At 51.8% G+C, this 22,429-nt stretch overlaps 9 protein-coding genes across 9 annotated transcripts; 6 read left to right on the top strand and 3 right to left on the bottom strand.

Moving 5' to 3' along the window:
- Positions 1–118: 118 nt before the first annotated feature.
- On the bottom strand, positions 119–1,736 carry F5J12DRAFT_902276 (Alpha/Beta hydrolase protein; the record flags this gene model as incomplete). Its single annotated transcript, XM_051748277.1, has 8 exons — positions 119–190; positions 230–357; positions 415–498; positions 554–659; positions 712–832; positions 888–1,481; positions 1,536–1,586; positions 1,642–1,736. 8 exons carry the CDS (start codon positions 1,734–1,736, stop codon positions 119–121), a joined length of 1,251 nt encoding a protein of 416 aa, XP_051605926.1.
- Positions 1,737–3,285: 1,549 nt separating this feature from the next.
- F5J12DRAFT_902275 (acetylornithine and succinylornithine aminotransferase) lies at positions 3,286–4,958 on the top strand (the record flags this gene model as incomplete). Its single annotated transcript, XM_051748276.1, has 5 exons — positions 3,286–3,399; positions 3,452–3,700; positions 3,750–4,316; positions 4,368–4,521; positions 4,576–4,958. 5 exons carry the CDS (start codon positions 3,286–3,288, stop codon positions 4,956–4,958), a joined length of 1,467 nt encoding a protein of 488 aa, XP_051605925.1.
- Positions 4,959–5,319: 361 nt separating this feature from the next.
- F5J12DRAFT_710852 (5-aminolevulinate synthase) lies at positions 5,320–7,521 on the top strand (the record flags this gene model as incomplete). Its single annotated transcript, XM_051740671.1, has 3 exons — positions 5,320–6,011; positions 6,067–6,638; positions 6,692–7,521. The coding sequence occupies 3 exons, from the start codon at positions 5,320–5,322 to the stop codon at positions 7,519–7,521; spliced, it is 2,094 nt and encodes a 697-aa protein (XP_051605924.1).
- Positions 7,522–7,766: 245 nt separating this feature from the next.
- On the top strand, positions 7,767–9,123 carry F5J12DRAFT_27813 (ARF SAR). The gene is made up of 9 exons (XM_051738718.1): positions 7,767–7,819; positions 7,879–8,177; positions 8,230–8,253; positions 8,304–8,331; positions 8,395–8,423; positions 8,476–8,528; positions 8,584–8,877; positions 8,928–9,052; positions 9,106–9,123. The coding sequence occupies exons 2-8, from the start codon at positions 8,070–8,072 to the stop codon at positions 8,950–8,952; spliced, it is 561 nt and encodes a 186-aa protein (XP_051605923.1). The 5' UTR covers positions 7,767–7,819; positions 7,879–8,069; the 3' UTR covers positions 8,953–9,052; positions 9,106–9,123.
- Positions 9,083–11,036, bottom strand: F5J12DRAFT_934022 (WD40-repeat-containing domain protein; the record flags this gene model as incomplete). Its single annotated transcript, XM_051749580.1, has 4 exons — positions 9,083–9,842; positions 9,890–10,487; positions 10,538–10,657; positions 10,721–11,036. 4 exons carry the CDS (start codon positions 11,034–11,036, stop codon positions 9,242–9,244), a joined length of 1,635 nt encoding a protein of 544 aa, XP_051605922.1. The 3' UTR covers positions 9,083–9,241.
- Positions 11,037–11,224: 188 nt separating this feature from the next.
- On the top strand, positions 11,225–12,797 carry F5J12DRAFT_711730 (mitochondrial NAD-homo-isocitrate dehydrogenase LysB; the record flags this gene model as incomplete). The annotated part of the gene is made up of 10 exons (XM_051740725.1): positions 11,225–11,326; positions 11,380–11,546; positions 11,602–11,695; positions 11,745–11,813; positions 11,864–11,995; positions 12,050–12,201; positions 12,259–12,276; positions 12,335–12,382; positions 12,435–12,515; positions 12,572–12,797. The coding sequence occupies 10 exons, from the start codon at positions 11,225–11,227 to the stop codon at positions 12,795–12,797; spliced, it is 1,089 nt and encodes a 362-aa protein (XP_051605921.1).
- A 948-nt stretch (positions 12,798–13,745) lies between these two features.
- On the top strand, positions 13,746–15,440 carry F5J12DRAFT_793644 (uncharacterized protein; the record flags this gene model as incomplete). The annotated part of the gene is made up of 4 exons (XM_051743984.1): positions 13,746–14,153; positions 14,176–14,881; positions 14,910–15,000; positions 15,179–15,440. Coding segments are annotated over 4 exons (1,315 nt in total), but the record flags the coding sequence as incomplete, so codon positions are not given.
- Positions 15,441–15,716: 276 nt separating this feature from the next.
- On the bottom strand, positions 15,717–16,432 carry F5J12DRAFT_760488 (uncharacterized protein; the record flags this gene model as incomplete). The annotated part of the gene is made up of 2 exons (XM_051742116.1): positions 15,991–16,432; positions 15,717–15,918 (listed from the first exon to the last, which is right to left on the bottom strand). The coding sequence occupies exons 1-2, from the start codon at positions 16,356–16,358 to the stop codon at positions 15,717–15,719; spliced, it is 570 nt and encodes a 189-aa protein (XP_051605919.1). The 5' UTR covers positions 16,359–16,432.
- A 45-nt stretch (positions 16,433–16,477) lies between these two features.
- F5J12DRAFT_793609 (uncharacterized protein) lies at positions 16,478–22,359 on the top strand. Its single transcript, XM_051743983.1, has 6 exons — positions 16,478–16,763; positions 16,949–17,138; positions 17,196–17,784; positions 17,837–20,232; positions 20,288–21,731; positions 21,780–22,359. Exons 1-6 carry the CDS (start codon positions 16,659–16,661, stop codon positions 22,174–22,176), a joined length of 5,121 nt encoding a protein of 1,706 aa, XP_051605918.1. The 5' UTR covers positions 16,478–16,658; the 3' UTR covers positions 22,177–22,359.
- Positions 22,360–22,429: the final 70 nt, after the last annotated feature.

Here is a 22,429-nt window from a genome sequence, read left to right as displayed (position 1 = left end):
TTAGTACGTGCATATTAACATCGACCGACTTGAGTCCACCGGTAAAGTACATCTACATAAAGTTAGGTATGCAGAGCGAACAATGAGGAAAGTGGACCGAGTGCCCGAGTGCGTGGCCTTAGCGTTGCTTATCAGTTGAGTCAAGTTCTTGGGTCAGGAGGTCATTAACAGCTCTTGGATTGTCCAAATACTACTGGAGTATGTCAGTCTCGAACATAAAAAAACAGACGGAAAAAGGCGCACGGTGGTGTCCAGCACCAGGAATGACGAACATTCGCCCAAAGTGATTACCGGCTTCACGGAGCTGCTGAAGGGATTGAAGCCCGCCGACAGGGTCCATCCAATCATGTTCCCCGTCTGTGCATGCCACCACCCACTCAGCTCAGAGAACCTGTATAGGAAACATGTACTCACAGGCGAAGGTTATGGGCATTTTGAGGGCCGATATCCGATCTACTAGTGGCATGCGGGCGTGTGCAAACGGCGCAAGAATGTGAGCTGAAAACGATTGACATGAGATAAGAAATTGCACGCATGCAGCGGTGAGACTGACATATGCAATACTCGCCAGATCCTTTGGCTAGTGTGATGTTCAGGATATATTCGTGCATGTCGCGTGTTTCATCCTCGGTAAGAGCCGAAAAGCGGCGGCTAGAGTACTAATAACCATCGTCGGACAGCAAGTTATGGGGGAGTATAGGGAGCACTCACTTTGCCGATTAACATTGGGCCCCAAAATAGAGACGACCGCACCAACTGAAATGGACTCCATCCCTCTTCCCACAGATACGTGACTAGCCTCATTGTCCGGCTTTCCTGCTTCCTTGCCGCCCTTTGCTCGTTTCGTATATGATTGACTGCACCGGTTGAGGCAGAAGTAGCAGGACGCGCAGCTGGCGGAGCTGGCTGAATCGCCCGTGTCCGTCAATTCCCTGGAAGGCATGGTAAGGTTGTTTGGATCGCGAGTTACACCAGCAGGTGATAGCAGGATGAGTTTGTTCACACGCGCGGGATAGCGCAGAGCATATGCAACGCTGAAATATGCCCCAAGAGAATGGCCAATCAAAGTCATTTTATCCAAGCCCATCTTGTCTCGCCACTCCTCAAGCGAATCGACGAAGAAGGATTCTGCCTCACGCACGCGACTGGCCACGTCGTCACGTTTGGCTTTCACGTGGAAGGGGACACGGGCAGACCGACCCATACCAAGCCAGTCAAGGGCGTGGACATCTGTGCCTCTGTGGCCTGCCCAGGTAGCAAGGTCGGGGTAATTACGGAAGAAGAATCCTAAGCCTGCTCCATAACCATGTAAAACGACGGCAGGGGGTGGTGCATTTGGAGCTTTGTTAGTTGATTTGATGGATAGCGTATTGAGGTAGTGTTTCGGAGTTGCGAGGGCCATACGTTCCGTGCGCGCGATAACAGGACTGTCCCCGGCAGTTGATGTGGGCATCTTCTCAGGGACAAAGAAGGGCAGACGCCTGAAAGATGAATCAGCTCCTGAGAGGTGAATTCAGTTAAGCCCAGTTATGCACCTCAGGAGGCGCTCCTCTGCGGCTGCACCTTGCTTCTCACCGGCATACCACCTTGGAATATCGAATGAGGACGATGAGTATGTTGAGTTATAATCAAGCGACACACCAGCTCTTCAGACTAGCAGTGAATGTCAGGGGTATGTCCCTGGCTGGTGGGATGGGGAGAAAGGGGGACGAAGTGGCCGCGACTGACGCAGACATCAGTCCTCTACTAAATGCTTTAACAATGGAGGGTATCGTGGATGATGATGACTTGCCAGACGAGGCGAGGGGACGAGGGGGGACTTATAGGCAGTTCACAAGGATGACGTGCCGAATCGGCATGGGTGATCGCGTAAGCACACATCCGATTTCAGAGTCCGATCCCGTTCGGCATCCCAACCACAGCCATATCGGCCTCACGGAAGGTGCATAGCAAATAGGAAACTGGGTTCTGTACTGGTACTGATAGCTTCTCGACAGTGGTTATGTTCAGCGCAACTTCTCTGTGCTGCGCATGCACCAGACTTCGACAGACACGCGAGATATAGCTCCATCTAAACGCACCTCCTGGAGAAGCAAAATGTCTGGAGCGGCAGCTCAACCTCAAGGATGGTGGGTACGTGCCCCCGCTAACTTCGGCCAGCGCTGACAACTCACCTGTCCTCTCTCTAGCTTTGAAAAAGCGGAAATCCTGGTTGGAGTCCTAGAGCTGCGCGAAAAGCTCAGTGGAAATCTCGCTTCACTTTCAACGACAGCCAACTCTAAAACCTCGATACGTATGCTATTACCACTGCAGAAAGGCCGAGCTCAACAAGATGGCATGTGGCCTCGGTACGAGAAGGGGGTACATAGAGGGAAAGGCTTTCGGCCGTGAAAAGCAAGAAGAAAACAGGCTATGGCGTATGGTGGAGCGGGAGATGAAGAGAGATGAAGATCGTATCAGCATATAGGAACAGTGCGGAAGATGGCAAACTGAACAAGGGGAGGGGGAGGGGCAGATAAAAGGAGAGGAAGAACGAATTAGGAGAGAGCAGCGCGAAGGAGAGCAAGAACGTGCATGGGAAGGGGAAGGGGAATGGCAAAGAGATCGAGAGTGAGAGATAGGGATTGTAGGGGAAGAGAGCGAAATGAAGCGGATTACCAGAGAAGAGAACGAATGTTACCACGTGTACCATTACCATCGGTCTTCCTCAGGATCTCGTCGTCAGCGTTCACCGGTATCCACGACGCCTCAGCAGATCGTAAGCAATGTGAGTCACCCATGAGGTGTCAACATGTCACCGGTCGATACACAGCGATCACTGATGGGGATCCAACATTCGTGTCCGCCTCCCCGTACCTCACGGACGTGATCGTCCAGTCTACAAAGGACACGCGACTGCTCAGCGCCCACCGATCACCAAGCAGCGATCACGAACATAAAGCTCTATTGAGGGCGTTTTAGTATGCGCGGGCGTAGTCGCGAGCACTCCTTGCCCGCAGGCTCTTTTTCGCCCGTCAGTTACTTTAAGCCGCAGCCGCCCGAAGAGTCGTAGTGACCGAATGGTTCTGACCTGGACCATTAATCTGGTAGCTTTATGTGACTGCGATTATCTATCATAGTACGTCGATGTGAGAGTGTCAACAATATCTACGCTTGCCATTTGCCTGGCTGTAAGCCTCTTGTGAGTAATCGGCTCGGCTGTTCATTAACATTTCTGCAACGCTGACCGTGTTGATCCCTCGGGTGCTCCAAACTAACAACCTATTCCCTGCGCTGCACAAAAAAATGCGTTTCACTCACCCCCGGCACCCAGTCGCAACTCTTCGACCTCGTTTATTGGGCAAAAGTCCTGGCGCCAGGACTTTGCCGGCTCGTCTTGCATCAAATTCTGCAGCGGAGGTCCGTTCGTATTGTCCTTTGATTCCGAAGTCGATATCATTTCAAGCAACAGATCCCCTCTGAACCAAATACTCGCTATCTAAAACCGACTTACGATTTCTCCTCCCCTCCGTCCATCAGAACCGCCAGTACTCTGGCACTCGGAGAGCAGTACCTCCTCCCTATCTACGCTCGCCCACCAGTGGTACTGTCGCATGGTCGCGGATGCTGGGTATGGGACACCGAGGGACGAAAGTATTTAGATTTCAGTGCAGGTATTGCTGTCAATGCACTGGGCCATTCTGACCCAGGTGTGGCTGAGGTCAGTCAGCTTTGCTGGTTACGAAATACATCCTGATTAACGGTAGTAGGTCCTGCACACGCAAGCTTCTACCCTCCTTCATTCGTCCAACGTCTACCACAACGAATGGACTCCAAAGCTAGCAGAGTTGCTTGTCACTCTTACCGCGTCAGAAGGCGGCCTCGGTTTTCCTACTGGTTCCACACCTACTGAAGTCAGGGTCTTCTTTGCCAATTCTGGAACGGAGGCAAACGAAGGCGCCTTGAAAATAGCTCGTAAAGTTGGAAAAGATCGGTGGGCGGCAGTCACCGGTAAAAAGCCTGACGACCAAGCATGCTCCAAGACGAAAATCGTGTGCTTTGAAAATGCGTTCCATGGCCGTAGCATGGGTGCACTCAGTGTCACCTCGACAGAGAAATATCAGGCACCGTTCAGACCACTGATTCCTGGTGTCGACGTTGGGAAAGTCAACGACATCCAATGCCTCCAGAGATTGATTACCGATGAAACCTGTGCAGTCATAGCTGAACCCGTACAGGGCGAAGGTGGAGTCACTGCCGCAGACGAACAGTGGCTAAGGGCGCTGCGGGAGCGCTGCAATGAGACGGGAGCTGTCTTGATTTATGATGAAATACAGGTCAGATCATTTAGTCATCAGTTGTGTATGAGCCTGATAGCCTTCTGTCAGTGCGGACTTTTCAGAACCGGGACAATGTGGGCGCATTCTGCTCTCCCAGTAGACTGCCACCCAGATATCATCACTATGGCAAAGCCACTGGCAAATGGATACCCCATTGGTGCAGTTCTGCTGCGCGATACTATCGCGTCTACGATGACAGCTGGTGAGTGATGGTGATAGTGATGGTTCGAGACAACGGTCTGACACAGTTTGTAAGGTACCCACGGAACCACTTTCGGAGGATCCCCGTTAGCTTGTGCAGTGGGTCACCACGTGCTTAGTCGGCTCAGTGCACCGTCATTCGTTACTCACGTTCGCGACGTAAGCGAATACTTGAACACACGGCTGGAGCTATTGCCGAAGTGGTTCCCTGATATTCTTCAAACGGATGTTCGAGGCCACGGGCTTATCCGTGGCTTGGGTTTAAGAAATGAGACACATCCTGGGAAAATCGTGGAACTGGCGCGGGAACGAGGTGTCCTCCTCTTAACAGCTGGGAAAGACGCAGTTCGACTTGTGCCTTCTCTTACGGTTAGCAAGGAGGAAGTTGAACTTGCTGTGAATGTACTAGAGGGATCCCTGGCAGCTCTCCAGAACTAGTATGAGTACTGTTATGTACCCAGAATCAGCGCAGTGAAACACTAGACCATATCATCGTTGTCTCATATTTGACACAGCTTAGCTATCTTTGTTCCATGCTTACCGGTTGGCCTAATGTCAACACGTGATCTCTGGAACTGCCAATCACAGCTGTTCTAATTCACAAATATGATTAATCCGCCTCCGACGAAAAGTATCAGGCTATATAGGCATCTGTACCTTTCCCCTCTCTCCGTTCGCTCCCGCATTCGTGTCCATCAACTGCGCCCTGTAAGTCGCTCTCCTGTAGTCTTGGGCTCGTCTGGCTTGGTGAATCCGACCGTTAATCAATTTTCAGACTTAGAACTTGAAGGTCGCTGTCATGGAGAGGCTTTCCGCTATTTCTCGTTTCAAGAACATCTGCCCGTTCTTGGGTAGAACGCAAGTATCTACTTTGCGCACGTTGTCTACTTCATCTTCCCCCCGGTTTCCCTCTCTGTCTTGCCTCACCGAGAGCGCTACCAAGTGCCCCATCATGGGTCCGGCCCTGCAAATGCGTTCCACTCAACTTGTTGCCGGTTATGCTAGCGTAGCCGGCCAGGAGGATGTTGAAAGAATCCATCATAGCAAGGGAATTTATCTCGGGAATCCTGTTACCGATGCCGACGTCGCTAAGTGTCCGCATGCGTCCGCTGCCCGGGCAGCTGCACGTATGGCCGAAGAGCTCGCTGCTGCTTCTACTGCGGAAAAGGGAAACGCGAAGGCGGAAAACACGGGAGCGGGAGGCTGTCCTTTCTACAAGGCTGCTGCTGCTCCTAAGCCCGTTGTGATGCACGATGCCGAACCAGTAATTGAGCAGCATGCCTCTGGGACCTTCGATTATGCTCAATTCTATGCCGCGGAGTTGGAGAAAAAGCACAAGGACCAGTCCTATCGTTACTTCAACAATATTAACAGGCTTGCGGCCAAGTTCCCTGTCGCTCATACTGCGAATGTGAAAGACGAGGTCGAAGTGTGGTGCGCCAACGACTATCTTGGTATGGGCAATAACCCCGTCGTTTTGGAGACTATGCAGTTCGTGAACATTGATCCTATGCACCTATGCACTTGGTTCTCATATTTTCCACAGTCGTACTTTGGACAAGTACGGTGCCGGAGCGGGCGGGACACGAAACATTGCTGGCAACAGCACTCTGCACCTGAGCCTCGAAAATGAGCTGGCTTCGCTTCATAGGAAGCCTGCGGCCCTTGTATTTTCTTCGTGCTACGTGGCCAATGATGCGACTCTTTCGACTCTGGGGGCGAAAATACCTGGCCTTGTTTATTTCTCTGATGCATCCAACCACGCCTCTATGATACAGGGCATCCGTCACTCCGGTGCGAAGAAGGTCATTTTCAAACATAACGACCTTGAAGACCTCGAGTCCAAATTGAAGATATGGCCCCGAGAGACTCCCAAGGTCATCGCATTTGAAAGCGTCTACTCCATGTGCGGGAGTATTGGACCTATAAAGGAAATCTGTGATCTAGCTGAGAAGTATGGTGCCTTAACTTTCTTGGACGAAGTCCATGCGGTTGGCTTGTACGGCCCTCGCGGAGCTGGTGTTGCCGAGCATCTTGATTTCAGCGCCCATCTTGAGGCAGGTCAAAGCTCAGCAATGATCAAAGGAAGCGTAATGGATCGTGTGGACATCATCACTGGTGAGTAAGAAAACTTGTATATAAGAGGCGACCTCAGTGACACCTTTCGAAAGGAACCTTGGGTAAAGCTTATGGAACTGTCGGAGGCTACGTGGCCGGCTCCAAAGGCTTCGTCGATATGATCCGGTCCTACGCACCTGGCTTTATCTTCACCACTTCTCTTCCGCCTGCCACTGTTGCTGGAGCTCGTGCTTCCGTCATTTACCAGAAACATCACATGGGTGACCGCGCTTTGAAGCAAATCAACGTTCGGCAAGTCAAGGAAAAGCTCGCGGCTATCGATATTCCAGTTGTCCCAGGTCCTTCCCACATTGTCCCAGTCCTAGTCGGCGATGCCGGGTTGGCAAAAGCAGCTAGCGATAAACTCCTCATGGAGCATGGTATCTACGTCCAAGCCATCAATTATCCTACGGTCGCAGTTGGCGAAGAACGCCTCAGGATTACCGTTACTCCTCGCCATACCAGTGAACAAATTGATGGTCTAGTCAAGGCACTTGACGCGGTTTTCGCTGAGTTGAGCATTAACCGCGTTAACGACTGGACCAAACTCGGTGGCCGTGCCAACGTCGGGTTCCCCGAAGCCTCCACTGTAGAGCCGATCTGGACAGATGCACAAATCAGCGTGGCGGGAAACCGGAAGACGTTGCATGATGGACAGGAAGCTGTGATCGATACTGCGGCAGTTGATGCTGTCCGTAAGGAATTCGAAGCGTTGTTGGGTCCAGCAGAGATGAACGAGGTGAACAGGGCGGCCGACGCGGCGGTGCTCGCAGGGGCGATGGAACTGGTGGCCGAAGCTATGCCCAGGAGTCCTCCGCGCTCTTCCATTCGCTTCGACCGTGCTGAGGCTGCTGCAGTTGCGCCGATTGCTGTCGCTGCCTGAACTTGATCTGCCTCCGATTTAGGTGTCGCAATTGTCTTTTGGTAACTCCAATAATCTAGAATGTGCAGCTTAGAATGTGCAGCAGTTGGTTTTGTGTCACAAGTAATGTAAGGGCTTGACGCGCGCAAGATGTTGGCGAGCCTCGGAGAGTAGTCTTTGGATTATTATCCCACTATGGTTCTTAAATAAAGATAAATCAACTTCCGTAGAAGGCAAGGGTTTCGTCGCCGGCTCCTTGGCTGAAACCTCGGATGAAGAAACGGAAGTGCGATGACAAGTCGCATGTCCACCCAGTGAAGTCAACCAACCTCCACCGCTGTCTACCTACATCTCCTTCCTAACCACAATCGAACACAGGTGTTTTCAAGCGAGACGCCAGTTACAGGCGAACCCAGAAAACGTAGTACGCACTTGTCTAGGAGTAGTACGACACGTGACCGGCGGCAGTTGTTTGCCTCAAGCCACTTTCTTATGCAGCGTAATAACTGCAAACTCAAACGCTTTCCTGTGTTCAGCACTCGGTGACCATCTTCAGGCACTCATTTTCTATGGGCCTCACATTTTCAACGCTGTTCCAGTCTCTGGCACAGCTAATGCGATGGAGTAAGGACCAGGATGTTCGCATTCTCATGTTGGGTCTTGATTCTGCTGGGAAGGTGCGGGTTAATGGGGTGGTAGCGATGATCTCCGTGCTCACCACGATGACAGACTACTATTCTATACCGACTACAAGTGCGTAGCGTGCTTTATATCCCATATACCGAGTGCTAACTTGTCAATAGATCGGGGAAGTTGTCTCGACGATACCTAGTGAGCTTGCCCAATGCTGTGTTTATGGAACGTAGCTGGCTGACGTCAGTGTCTGGAAAATAGCGATTGGCTTTAATGTCGAGACTGTCCAGGTTCTCCCCGTTTGCACGTTCGGTGGGGATTTCATTACTGACATCTCATCAGTACAAGAACATTAAGTTCCAGGTTTGGGATCTTGGAGGGCAGTCAAGCATCAGGTGCGTCTCGCTTTCCGTTACTCTACAGAGCAATGCCGGATCTCTGGTTCCCTAGACCGTATTGGCGGTGTTACTTCCCGAATACGTCGGCTATCATCTATGTCATCGATTCATCTGATCATACCCGGTTGTCTACCTCTCGGGGGGAGCTTCTGACGATGTTATCGGAGGATGAGCTTTCCGGCGTTCCCCTTCTCGTTTTCTGCAATAAGCAGGATGTTGAAGGTGCATTGAATCCGGAAGAGATTAGCGACCGGCTAGGCCTTGCGGGTAAAGAGACGTCGAGGCAATGGAGCGTGCGCGGGAGCTGTGCCACGAAGGGGGAAGGTTTAGAGGAGGGCCTTGATTGGTGCGGTCTCCTCCATTTTCGTTTCGTGTTGGGGTTCACAATATAAACAGGCTAGTGAATGCCATCCAGAAGTAGTGGCTGCCCAACTGCTATCTCATCCGGTTTCTTGCACGTTCGTTACCAGCTTTGTTTCTATCGGACCCTGGGTCATTGAGGTAGCAAACACTTACATTAAGTACTTCTAATATACCTACTAGACTTGCTCCTGGAATAACAGTATCGTTGCAGGGTTGCGTAGTACGACGTAGCCCTGACCATTGCTTCCGATTATTCACGGACCGAGTTACTTTGGCCAATTCCGAGTGGCCTGGAAGTACCTGACAAGCAGGTTGTACAGGATATCGTGAAGGCAGCGTGAACTCGATCAGCTAGGGTAGACTCCGGTCGACCATGACCACTCCCAGGCTCTCTCCTCCGGGTGCGCTATGCAATCTTGGTATGCGTCGAGGTCTGGTCTCCACACGCGCACAGTTCTGTCATCAGCACAGGAGGCGATCATGTCGGTTGCCCAGTCAACAGCGCCGACCTCACCGGTTTGTCCACGCAGCTCCACGGCAGTGGTTGGAGGCACCGCAGAAGAAAGACGACCAACGTTGCTAACGTCGTAGAGAAAAAGACTGCCATTCTTTGCCGTGCATCCGCTGGCGAGCCATCTTCCACACGGTGAGGTTGCCAGACGAACATAAAAGCTAGACAGCATGTTGGGGTGCGTAATCGATTCCACATGCGTCAGCGATGAAGAATCGTAAGCATGGATATAATTATCGGCTCCGAGCGCGAAGAGAAGACTTGATGTGGGTCCCGAACCGGCACATAGGGCCATGAGGCCGCGCGCGCGGCGAGCGCCGTGAAGCATCGTTGGATCTGTGGGAGATGTACACGCTGGAGCCATTGGGGGAGACTTTTTCGTCCGCTTTCCAGTTGCACTAACTTTCGGCTGCCGGAGGTCCCACATATTAAGAATACTGCGCTTCAGGTCAGTGACCGCCTCGTCGGGTCGCAGTAGTCTTACCCATGAAATGATCCACAGCTTACAAGAGTGTCGGGATTGCTATAGAGCAGGCCGGTGACACTTCTTGGCAGGTGCATCGTTTTCCTCCTCCCCCCTTTGTTCTTCTCCTGTCCATGGGCGGCATCAATGGCTATAACCGGGCGCAATGGTGAGGCGTTTTCGCCTGTTCCAGAATTTCCATCATTGGCGGTGACCCGTAAATCCCAGAGGTAGATATTTCCGTCTCGGCTTCCCGTGCTTAGCAGATCGGGATGCGATGGGTTCCATGCAATGCACTTGACAGTGCTTGAGTGTCCCTGAAGGACTTGTATGACTTGCTGAGTCTCCACGGAAGTGATGTGAGTCCTTTTGTCTCCTGATGCTGTTGCCAGAATAGAATCATCCAGATTCCACTTGATATCGAATATGCCATTATAATGTGGTTGAAAAAGTGCTCGTTGGGACTCTACAAAAATAAAGCCGTCCGTCATTTGGATTGACGGATACGCATGGAGGTAATTACCAAATTCCCAGTCATGTCGTTTCGAAGTGTTCAGGATCATGACACTCCCCTCTTCAGTAGCTACCGCGAGGAATGGAGTGCTGTTGCGTTTTGCGCCTAGAAACTCGTCAGTCGGGGTAGCAAGACATTGATCTCGGCACACTAACCATTGGAATATGCACAAGCATAAGGTGGAGTGACGAAATGGCTATCCGACAAAGAATGACAGGTATACACATCGGATTTGTGTGATGATACAAATGACTGCAAAATCCGACGAGAGGGGACTGGGTGGGGGTGGACTCTACTTCAGAAACAAACAAAGCACGATATATATATAATTGACGTACGGATGGTTCGCGTGGGGCCAATGAGGGAACGGAAGGATGCAGTTCTGAGCAGGTTGAACATGGTCTGGCGACGTGTTCTGCTATTGACGACTTCAACAACCCCCATATCGACATCACCCTGTGTGTTCTGGGCAGTCACGACTCTGGGTCGTTTGGATGGTGTGTCGTCGGGTTGGGCAATTCTACGTTTGCAACCCACATCTTGCGGAGGCGTCGGCAGAGCCGCGATCGCAAAGCCAACTCTGCTAGCCGGATCGATGTTTGTGGCATTTGACAGTGGTCTGCAGGGTGTGACGTTGGGTGTAGGAAGTGCCATCGCCGCTGAGGAGAGGACAGACGACTTGCCGCTATTACGACGCGTTGTCAGACGCGCCAATAAACGCGTCGTGTTTGTTCACGTGACAATGAACATGCTGCTGTCATGATGTTGTCCGATTGGAGGCCGATTATTCGGTCAACCGTCTTCCTCAATCTTGTCCAGTCCAGCCAAATCACTAGGAATTCATGGCATTTAGGACACCTTTTCGCTCTGTGTCCACAAGGGCCAGGCAGACTCTCAGGATTGGCATGATTCCCGCAGACGGTATCGGTCACGAAGTCCTGCCGGTATGTCTGCATTCAATGCTCTAGTCTCGCGCTTTCCAAACTCTTGTTAATAGGGTGCAAAAGCTGCAATTCAAGCACTCGGATCATCTATCCCGAAAACTGAGTTCGTTGATCTACTCGCGGGGTTCGAGTACTTCACAAGAACGGGAACTGCGCTGCCAGAGGACACTGTACAGGCATTACAAAATGACTGCGACTGTGCCATGTTCGGTGCAGTCAGGTGAGTGAGGATAAGGCAGACCTTTTTTCCGCCAGGTGATTTTTGGTTGTATTAGCTCCCCATCTCGTAAGGTGGCTGGGTACTCGTCACCCATCGTCGCCTTGCGCAAAAAATTAGATTTGTATGCTAATGTTCGGCCGGTAACCTCTGTAAGTTTTTTTCTGTCACAGTGCAATGGTACCTGAGGTTTGGTGTCAGGTTGCTTCGAGTCCTAACGGACAACCGGACGTTGATTTAGTGGTTGTGCGAGAGAATACCGAATGCCTTGTGAGCTCGCGAATCCGTTCAAGAAGGTGGCATGCTGAAGAATAGCGTAGTACGTGAAAGACGAAACGCAGATTATTGGTCCAAACGGCAAGGAAGCTCGTGCTATCCGACTTATCACTGAACGGGCATCGCGGCGAATTGGCGAGATGGCATTCAAGATCGCCCTAAATCGCCCCCGCAAGGTATGTCCGTGGACACCGTTAATTTTGTATTACTCAGTCCAGGGCGGTTTTAAGCATCTCACTATCATACACAAATCCAACGTTCTTTCAATAACCGACGGTCTATTCCGTGAAACTGTCCGTGCTGTTCCCACGTTGCCTGGCGTAGACGGCAAGTACGGTAGCGTCACGGTGGCGGAACAACTCGTGGACAGCGCGGTTTACAGGTTGGGTTTGGCATTCTTTCCTTAACGGACGATCTCTAACGTGGCATTAACTTCCAGACTGTTCCGAGAACCACAGTAAGTGTCTATCATGATGACCTGTACAGACTGATACAAGCCTGGGTGGGGCGGCCAGTATCTACGATGTGATGGTTGCACCGAATCTCTACGGTGATATCATCTCGTGAGTCTTGGAACGATAAGGTTCATGGTGACTTGCTGAGGCTGCGTTGCAGCGATGCTGCTGCAGCTCTTGTCGGATCTCTGGGTCTTGTACCGTCCGTGAACGCGGGAGACACGTTCGTCATGGGTGAACCGTAAGTAGAGATGCGCGAAGGACACGATCACGGGCTGAGTTGGCTTGCCCCTGTAGCGTCCACGGATCTGCACCCGATATAGCTGGTCAGAATATTGCAAATCCGCTTGCGGCCATCCGTTCAGCAGCGTTGATGTTACGCCACCTTGGGTATACGGACGGAGCAGATCGGATCGAACGGGCGGCAGATGAGGTGATAAGGGAGGGCAAATGTCTGACGCCTGACCTGGGGGGAAAGAGCAAGACCACCGAGGTAGTGGATGAGGTGGTCAGGAGGATATAGGGAGGACTGCGATGCTAGCTCGGACTGGGGCTGAGATGGACATACTAGTTGCTGTATTCCCACATGAACACCTCGTGTTTGTTCACGGGACGAATCGCTATGCCATGTAAGGCACCGGAAACGTGTTTCATAGGCACCCTCGGTGGGGTACATAATGTGGAGATATCTCATGATCAGAGAGCTCTTATTACATGCCCTCTGCCACGATAAGTAGCGTTCACTTCGCGTGTTCCTTGAGTTTTTCATTTCGTTTCGCGTAGGTTGCGTGCGTCACCGCCCACGAGGCTAGCAATACTCGTTCTCTGCCTACGATTGACTTCGCGAAATGGGCAAGAATGCAAATAAGAAGGGGAAGCAGAAGGAGACTGCCCCCGCCGTCCCTGCCTCTACGCCGGCGCCTCCCCATCCCCCTCCCCCTCCCCCGCCTCCGCCTCCACCTCCTTCCACTGTTCCGATAATACAAGCACCATCTCCACCCGCTGCAAAACACATACGGCATCCCCCTACCACCATGGCAGTGATCGAGGAAGAAGACGCCCAGGCGGGCCCCTCCGGTGAGTCTATCCGACTATACTGCAACACAACCAACAGGAGTTGGTTCATTCACGGGCCAAAGGCTAATCAGATCTGCATAGGGGACTCGTATGAAGGTACAGAGGGATGGCAAGATGTGGGTCAGCAGGAAGACATGTCGGACGCGGGGTGGGCAGTGGGATCCATGATGGATCCCGGAAATGGTAATGACAACTGGGCCGTTGCTAACGACGCTCAAGGCTGGGAAATAAATTCTGCTGCAGCACCGCCTGCTCCTCCTCCTCCACCCCAGCCTCAGCAGCAGAAACACCCGGGCGGAGGCAAGGCCCAGACTAGGCATCAACAGCAGCAATTTGCTCAGCCGCAACAACATCGACACGAACAACAACACCCGCAGCATGTTAACACGTCGTCTATGGGACAAACAGCTTGGAACCACTCAGAAGGCGTGAAGAGGGCGACCTGGAATACGGCCAAGAATCCCAACATGAAAGATGGCGCTTGGACTACTTGGGCTAACGAGGGCTCGTGGGATGTCCAGTCTGCAGCACCGGATTCGATGGAAGACTGGAGCGAAGGCAATAGCGGGAACGACCTCAACAACTGGGGTCAAACGGGCTCCGCCTGGGGTCGTTCGGCGTCCGTTCCGTCTGCACATACACATACAACATCGTATCAACGACAAAGCGGGTGGCAGAACTGGAGTGCAGAGGCACAGAGGTTACCTAAGGTGACATTTGATCCAGCTATTCCCCTCTCCCCTAGCACTGCTGGCAAGAAGCCGGTTCTCTCCCAACACCAGCGGTCCCAGATTTTAAATGCGTTGCTTAACCGATCACAACAGAATTCACCAACCATACACTATTCCCCAAGATCGGGGTGGAACATACCCTCAGGCTGCCAATGTAGGCTGGCAGCAGGCGCCACAGGCGTGGCCACCGCCAAACACGCAGAAAACTGCTCACCAACAACCTCCCAACCACGACGTGCAACACGAATACCACGACGGAAACGGAAACGGGAACGGGAAAAAGAACAAGAAAAACAGAAAGCAGAAGAAACAGCAGCACCAAGAAAGTAACGACGTTTGGGGTCTCGGCGGCGGTTGGAACGACCAAGATGAAACTGAGGATGACTCCGTAGGTGATGACTGGGGTCGGAAGGTACACTTCCCTCCATCTAACAACGGTGTCCATCCCGCCCCCCCCGCACCTCCCGCACCTGCACCTCGTGCGCCCGTTGATCCTTTTAGCATCTACGCTTCTCCGACAAACTCGCTGGGTATTACTTTGTATCCTAACGACACGCCAATGTCCAAAACACTTGCCTATGCTTACCACGGTACCGGAGCATCACCGGGCGGCGACACCGGTCGCATCGCAATGCGCCAACTTGCAGATGTGCACTTTATCGAATCGCACGGGAAGGCTATCCAAGGCGTGTGGAATGCTTTTTACAACCGACGGCGCAAGGCAGATGACCGCTTTCACTGGTTGTTCCCTCCTGGGAAGGATGAACGCGTCGCTGGGCTCATGGCTTGGATCGACATGGTATCCGCTGCCATTGCGTCTTATGGAGTCTGTTTTTCCCCCCCTTTTCCTGTCAATCGGATGTCCTTATCCATTGCTTAGCTTCAGAAGTTCCTACAAACACGACAACGCGGGGCGCTGTTCGTCAATGCTGACTACAGTTCCTCCCCAAGCGCCCGACGAGCCTGCCTTAGACTGGATGACTTGGGAACAGATCCAACCCACCATGGATCGCGTCTTGCAGGAGTCCGTCGGGTACTACAAACCTGCAACCCATGTGGTCATTTTTGTCTACCTTTCATCTCCCTCTGGAAATAGTGTCGCCATCTGGAGGCGGAAGCTTGCTATACCCGATAACGTTCGACTTGCATACCAAGCCCAGATTACGCAGATCATATCTGCTTTGCCTGCAGTATACCGTGTCTTAGTTGACGAGTACGTAGATAAACCGGTGTGTGCCAGTTTTACGTGCGCTAATGTTACCGCAGGTTACCCAAGAAACCCGACGCTGCGCCGCCCCCACCGCCCAAGGAAAAGAAAAAACGGAAGTGGTACAAGCTATGGTTATTCTCATGACTTCCTTTCTCTTCCTGTAGGAACAGTATCGCTTTCCTCTTTGTTTGTTCTTCATCTTCAGATACGGGTATGTTTGTCTTCTTTGCGCTTGTTCTGCAATGCTGTCGATTTTATCTTCCACTGTCTTCATATACAATTAGGTGGTTCCGAATGGAGTAGCATTTGGGATACAGTACATCAGTGTAAGTTAGTAATAACGGCGGACAATGATACAAAGCCTGTTGGGATAGATTATCCCCTCATAAAGGTCAGGATGATGTACTACTTGTAAATCGACTCCCTAAATATCATCTTGAGGGTTGCTTAGCGGTGTGTTTGAGTGAGGAGGTTTATACAATCTCAATGCAAGGTCGCGCAGCCTTTCGATACCATGCTTATCTGCAGCTGACGTCATCCCCATGGATAATTGTACTTCATGCATGAATTCTGCGATATTAGCCAGTGACAGCCCAAGCTGAGGGAGCACACTATACAGGTGCTCCCTGAGGATTTAGAATGTAGCAGTATCAGACGTCACAAAACGAGAAGTAGACTCGGTGGCATATGTAGCTTACCTTGTCTGCCTCAGTTCCGAAGAATGCTTCAACAGGTCAGCTCTGATGGCGACGTCGGATAATTCAGTTCGAGTGCGATGGTACTCAGAGTTCTGCCGGAGAAGCAAGAGCTCGTTTCGTACGACGTCTAGTTCCTTCCGCAGTGCCGCCTCGCGGGCCAATGTCTGCAAGTTCCTTTGCATCACGTTCGTGCTCGCAGCCCATTGCTCCAGTTGTCGGGACAAGTGGGTCATGCGTCTGTTGATAAAGACGTAAGGAATGATCGTGAAGGGTGTTAGAAAGGTAGCGAGGACGGCGAAAGTGGTAATAGCTGGATGCTGCTGGCGGATATTCCTCCCTGAGGATGGGTTCGCGTCAAGGGCTGGCATTTGTTGGGAGACCTTAGAATGTTTGCACCGATGACGACGACGATTCTGAATCCGCTATTACTAGTGGTGATGGGGTCAAAAACTGTAATTATAATTAGCAGCCCGGGGAATTCTTAGGTAATCTATACTGTTGCAACCTTGACCATCATTTGCCTCGTTGGAGTCAGGCTGCAAGACAGCGCCGGGTTTGCAGCGTGCCCGAGAGAGCAGTCTACACTACTACCATCCCGGGAAATGCTGCATCGTTGCGGTTGATTACTTCGTTTGCAGTCTCAAATCTTCCATTCTCTATAGGACTCCATGTGCTCCGACACTGAGGCCGTGCACACTTTGGCCCCCACACCCGACATAGCGTCTGGTACGCTTCCTCCTGTCATCTCCCATCAGGCCTTCGGTGGCTCTGAAGTCCCTCCTGCTATTTCTGAGGATGCTTGTAACCCCCAAAGTTTCAGAAGAAGAGACCCTGGAATCCCACGAGGTGATCGAGCTTCAGGCATTCAGCGAACGGAAAGCATGGATAGAAGGAGAAAATTAAAGTGAGGAATCGCGTGGCTCCGTTCGCATTTGGGTCTCATTTCATTCCTACCCAGTTCTTGGAGAGTCTTCCACCCATTGAAGTGTTCGTTGGCATTGACGCCTTGCGAAGTTCGGCCGAGGTTATCCCCGGTTTACCCACGCGCCACCAGGTGGAAGAGTGGCTTGCTGAACATGATAGGATTGAAAAGGAAACCGAGATATTTGATTCTGGCGAGCTTAGGAAGCTTAGAAAATTCACAAAGGGTACGAGGCGACATTACGACTGCAGTCTTCGTTCGCCCGGCTGACGTGATCTCATAGCGGCCACTCAGCGCCACCTGTCACCAGAAGACACTGATCTAATCGAGCTTACGCTCACTACCATTTTTGAGTTAGACAAACTCCTCCACCTCCTACGCGACCGTTCTGAAAACCTCGATCTCCTCGATGTCCGACTCACCTGGGAAGAGCAAAGAACTGCAGCATGGTCAGACCTTCGCAAGATTTTCGCCGACATCGAAACTTTCCTTGTTACCCGTGCCAGGTGGTCACCATCCATATATGAGGTCATGACAAAACACGAAGAGAAACCTTCGGCGCGGCGCGGTTCGGTCGCTTCTATGGCTTCGGATACATCTGCTACATTCGGTGCTGGCTTCTCTCGTTCTGCACGCTTCAAACTCGCGGAACTCCTCTCACGTGACGCAGCTCAGATTGCTGGCAAAATCTCCTCTCTCCGGCACGGGAGAATAGCCTCGGCAGGCAAGGCACTAGACAAGCTCATCGAAAACAGCCGTAAGCCGGTACCAGAAGAACTTTTGGATGAACAAGACAAACTCGAAGAGAAAGGCATCAACGACATGGAAGACGTAGGCAAGTTCGTTATGAGCATAGTCACTCAATGGCGAAAGTAATATCGCAGACCATCTCTCTAACATATTTCAGGCTGATGTTATGTTCAGGGCCGACGAACTTTATGTCGAGACTGTGAAGGACCGTAGTGCAGCACAGAACCTCGTGGAAGAGATAGAGACGGCCAGGCTTTACCACCCGACACCCCGTCAGAGTGGCAGTTTTATATCTCGCGCGGATACGCTGGTCAAGCGGCTTGCCCTACGTGGGAATCCGTTTTTAGACTCGAGCTTGTTCCCCCGTCCAACGCACTCTTTGTTTCTGGAACAGGAATCCTTCAACGAAAAACTCGTCCAAAGTCTTTCCTCAGATTTGTTTAGCACTAGAGAACTTGTCTCCAAGGTCGAATCCCTTGCCAGAGAGTATCGGGCGGGCTATGAAGCGGTGAAGGAGATCGATACCCTTTCACAACGCGTAGAAGAATCACTATTGCTGTCCCGCTCTGTCGTCCACAGACTTTCAAATGGCGTCGATGCCTCAGATGGGGACGGTTCTCCGCCGGATTTATCAACGCGCTATTGCTTGGAACCGACAGCACATGCCGCTTTCCTTACTCTTCTCCCTTCAATATTCCAGGATGCGGACCAGGCAAAAACCACTATCACTACGCTCACTAACAGGTACCAGTTTGCTCTGCTCAACCTAGCTCGTCCTGGTATCGATCCTACGTTTAAACAAAACGCCTCGACTCCACTTAATACTCTTCTCACTGCGCACAACGAGATTCTTGCAGTTGTCAGTGAGACAAACACTCGTGTCGGTCGCCTCCGACTCGCGAGGAGGGTGTGGTCGATGATGGGCAAACTCAAAAAGTCACTGCAGAATGTTCAGCAAGATCTAGCTGAAATTATGGTTAAGGAGCGTTGGACGCAACGAATGGATATCACGGAGCCCCTGACACCGAAAACCCCAGAGGCAGAACTCCCTTCTGCATGTCCAACTTTGTCGGACATTTCCTCTCGAATTGAAACTATACGACATGCTCTCTCCCACGACATCGAGGAGCCTCTCTCTTCTCTATTCGGTTCTCTGGAGCAACCACTGTCCGACTTCCTTGTGCGAACATCCACGGATTTGATGGAGCGGTTAGACAATTTGAAAGAGATGATACCCTTTGTGGGGGCCATCCAATCACAGTCTTCTACCATGGCCTCTATTCAGGAAGATGTTCATGATTTGCAGGTGAAAATAGAGGATCTGAGAATTCGTTATGACGTTGCCATTGAAGAGATCTTGGCGGGCGATGTATCAAACGACACCTTGACGGAGGAACAATTACACCTTCAAGCAGATACAGATTCACTCCGCGAGGGCGTTCGAGCTTTTACCGACGGGATTGTGCAGCGAGTACATTTCGTATCACGTGGCCCTTATTCCGAGACGTTCTCCAAAATCTTCCCCCGCAAGAAATCTTCCTTAACCGACATCTATGTCGGCTCTGAGTTGGCTCCGATGATCGACTGCCCCTTCACGCCTGGAAGTCTGGACGACGCTGTTCGCGCAGACTGTAATTCGTTCACGATGAGACTGGCAGGAGAGTTGGAAAGTTTGGACCGGAAAGCTGGCGACTTGAAGTTGGTATGTATGGCCAAGGTTGTTGATGCAGGGGTCGCTTCTGCTAGTGAGGATATCCGGGGGGTTTATCGAGAACTTGAAGAGTTGCGATCAACACTCTCCTCGGTTTCTCATGGGGAGGAAAAGCTTGAACGAATACAGATGTTGTCTCAGGATGTCGAACGCCATGCTTCCAGGCACAGATCCCGCCTCTTCCGCTCGCTCTCCTTGATAAGGGACTGTCTTCGACAGATGGAAATGGTTTCCAGCCCGCGAGCTACTCACGAGCAGTTGCTCACGTCTCGCAGGCGTGCTGTGGATGATCTCGAGCTCAAGGTTAATACCTGGGGAGACCGCGCCGCGGTATTGCTAGGTGAAATCTCCGAGTCCTTGCTTATGGAGACTCGAAGGCTTGAGGCCATCCGCGTGCAAAGAGAAAGAGAAGCAGAAGAGAGACGACAACACGAGCGAGAGGAGAAGGAGCGTCTTGCCGAACAGGCGAGAATCCTGGAGGAACGCCGCCTGGAGGAGGAACGGAAGGTGCACGAACGATTGGCTCAAGAGCAGCTCGCCCGTGAGAGCGCCGAGGGGCAGGCCCACGGGCGACCCGCCGATGAGGAGGCGAAGATAGAAGCCCAAGAGCAAGCGGCTCACGGACGGACGGAGAAAGACGCTGGAGAGCGACTTGCTTCTGAGAAGACGGCCGTAGAGGGCTTTACCAGGAACGAAGGCGGTCCATCGAATCAGTTCCAAGAACCCGATCTCTCCATGTCCCTCGACTCTGAAAACGAGAAAGTTCTGCGCGACACGATGGACCATGGTCTTCAAAGCAGGGTTCACCAGACCTCTTCTCCCAAGAAGACACCTTTCTCTTCAATCTGCGACGACGAAGGTTAGCAACTGTCGACGGCTTGTCTTTCTTTGTAGTAAACTGACCTACGTTCCAGATGTTTTCGGCCCGTCAGTGGTGCCTTCATTGTCACCTACCAAGGCTGACAGGACGGATGAATTGTATACTCGGATCGTTTCGTTGAGGAAGCGTCTTCGGTCGATCGGCATCAACGAGGTTGCAAGACCACCAGCAACAAACGCCTCCTCTCTTCGATTACCCACATTAGAACAATACGGAAAGATGAACGCTCGATTCGCATCTATCCTATCCGAAGCTGCTGAACTCCCTACACGCTGTACTTCTCCCATTTCAGATTTAGAGCTTCGCTCCCTCAGGACCGAGGTCGAAGCTTCTGAGGAACTTCTGCAGCGCATTCGCCAACTTGCAGACTTGGCTGACGCCGCCAACCGTGCTGACAACTCCTTAAGCGATCTTCTGGAACACATCGACAGTTATCCGTCCCCTCCAGCTGGACCTCTATCGAGCCCGCATATCTCCAACCCTCATCTTCCACCAGAGGAGCAATTGAGTGCTCGCATCGGTTTCACGAGACGTGGTGTTACACAGGTAACCACCTACCTTGAACCGGTAAACGATGATACCCGCGCCGTGGCCGAACATGACCGTGTTCGGCAAACTTGGACGGAATTAGAGGAGATGGCTAATGACCGTATCAATGGAAGAAAATCACGACCTTCTAGTGTGCTTAGCACCAGTAGGAATAGTAGCGTATCCAATCGCAGCTCGCACTCGGCGGTCAGCACCCCCAAGAGCGGTCCAAGCAGTCATCAGAGGAAGGCGAGTGGGTACTCGAGTCTCTCTGTGAAAGGTACCCCAAGAAACAGTTTCCTTACACCCAACCTTCCATCGTCAAGGCGCGCTGTATCGGGGTCATCCGATACCGGCCGCCGGCCCTCCAGCAAATTGTCCATGTTGTCTACATCGAGCAGTCGCTCTGTTTCTGGACCCATAGGACAACGGTCTACGCCAACTACGTCTTCCCTCTATAACTCTACGTTCGCATCTCGCCAGCGTACTGCTAGCTTATCCTTTAATGCCCCCACCCCAACGCCGCAGCCTTCCCTCAGTACGCGGCCGAGAGCGCAAACCAGATCTCGGGCTTCGCCAACCCCTTCGGAACTTTCAAGTAATTCTAGATCAACTCACCACCGCTCGTCGTCATCAATGTCTACGTGGTCTCGCGCTCCTAGACAGTCGTTTCCATCATCTAACAGAATACAAACCCCGCCCCGAAAAACGCAGCCTGCTCCCAAAAAAGCTTATGTCGCCAATCCCCAAAGTAAGCTCGATGTTGCTGTTGGCGACGTAGTAAACAAACTACCTGTCAACATCAACGTAGAGGTTGTTGCGGACACTTGGCAAGACCAGAGTGGCAAGTACTGGATCGGAGATCAAGAGCCGAAGCTATGCTTTTGTCGTATATTACGATCTCAAACGGTTATGGTGCGTGTTGGCGGTGGATGGCAGGAACTTTCGAAGTACGTTTTAGGGATCGATTTAAGACCACATTCTCATAGCTTGCGTAGATTTATCAAAGATCACTTTGCAGACGTGTTCCGGATTATGCCCCCCGAGTCCCCTAGTCGCCTTGGATCACCCCGCCTTGGAATTCGAGAAGAAAGGTGGATCAGTTCCGCGACATTATTGGAAGCTCCCGAGATTATCACTTCTCCCCCTCGTACCCCAGAACCCCGCTGTAATCCGATCCCGTCATTCATTCTCTCGACTCCAAGCGGTCATAGTCCACATTCGGTGAAATCTACACCTTCGTCAGGATCGCCGTTGGCCCCGCTGCAATTTTTGAGGCGTGCTGCTCCAGATGCAACCTCAATTCGGCCGGTCACACCTTCGAAGCCACCTACTCACCGCCCTCGTTCTACCATACCTAACACTCCGGCGCGGCGCACTGTCTGGAGACCCTAATATCCATCGATTCCCCCGAATATTATTAATTATTGCATTCGTGTTCCGTTTGACGACAAGGACGTTTACTGACCATACCATTGATCGCTGTCATACATTTTTCTTGCTTTGTACCGGACTTGTTTCATAGACTTGTTATGACTACTCTGAACTGGATAACTCTCGAACACGGAATCGCCTTTGAATAAAGGTCGTTTGGCAAAAACTGATGGGTGTGTGACATTCGGAGTTGACCGTCGTGTGGCTGTGCCCT

This window comes from Pisolithus orientalis (assembly GCF_024613125.1).
Source record: "Pisolithus orientalis strain OTSU chromosome Unknown F5J12scaffold_1, whole genome shotgun sequence".
NCBI lineage: Eukaryota > Fungi > Basidiomycota > Agaricomycetes > Boletales > Pisolithaceae > Pisolithus > Pisolithus orientalis.
The sequence above is the reverse complement of the archived record's forward strand: the minus strand, read 5'-3'. Positions and strand labels throughout refer to the sequence as shown.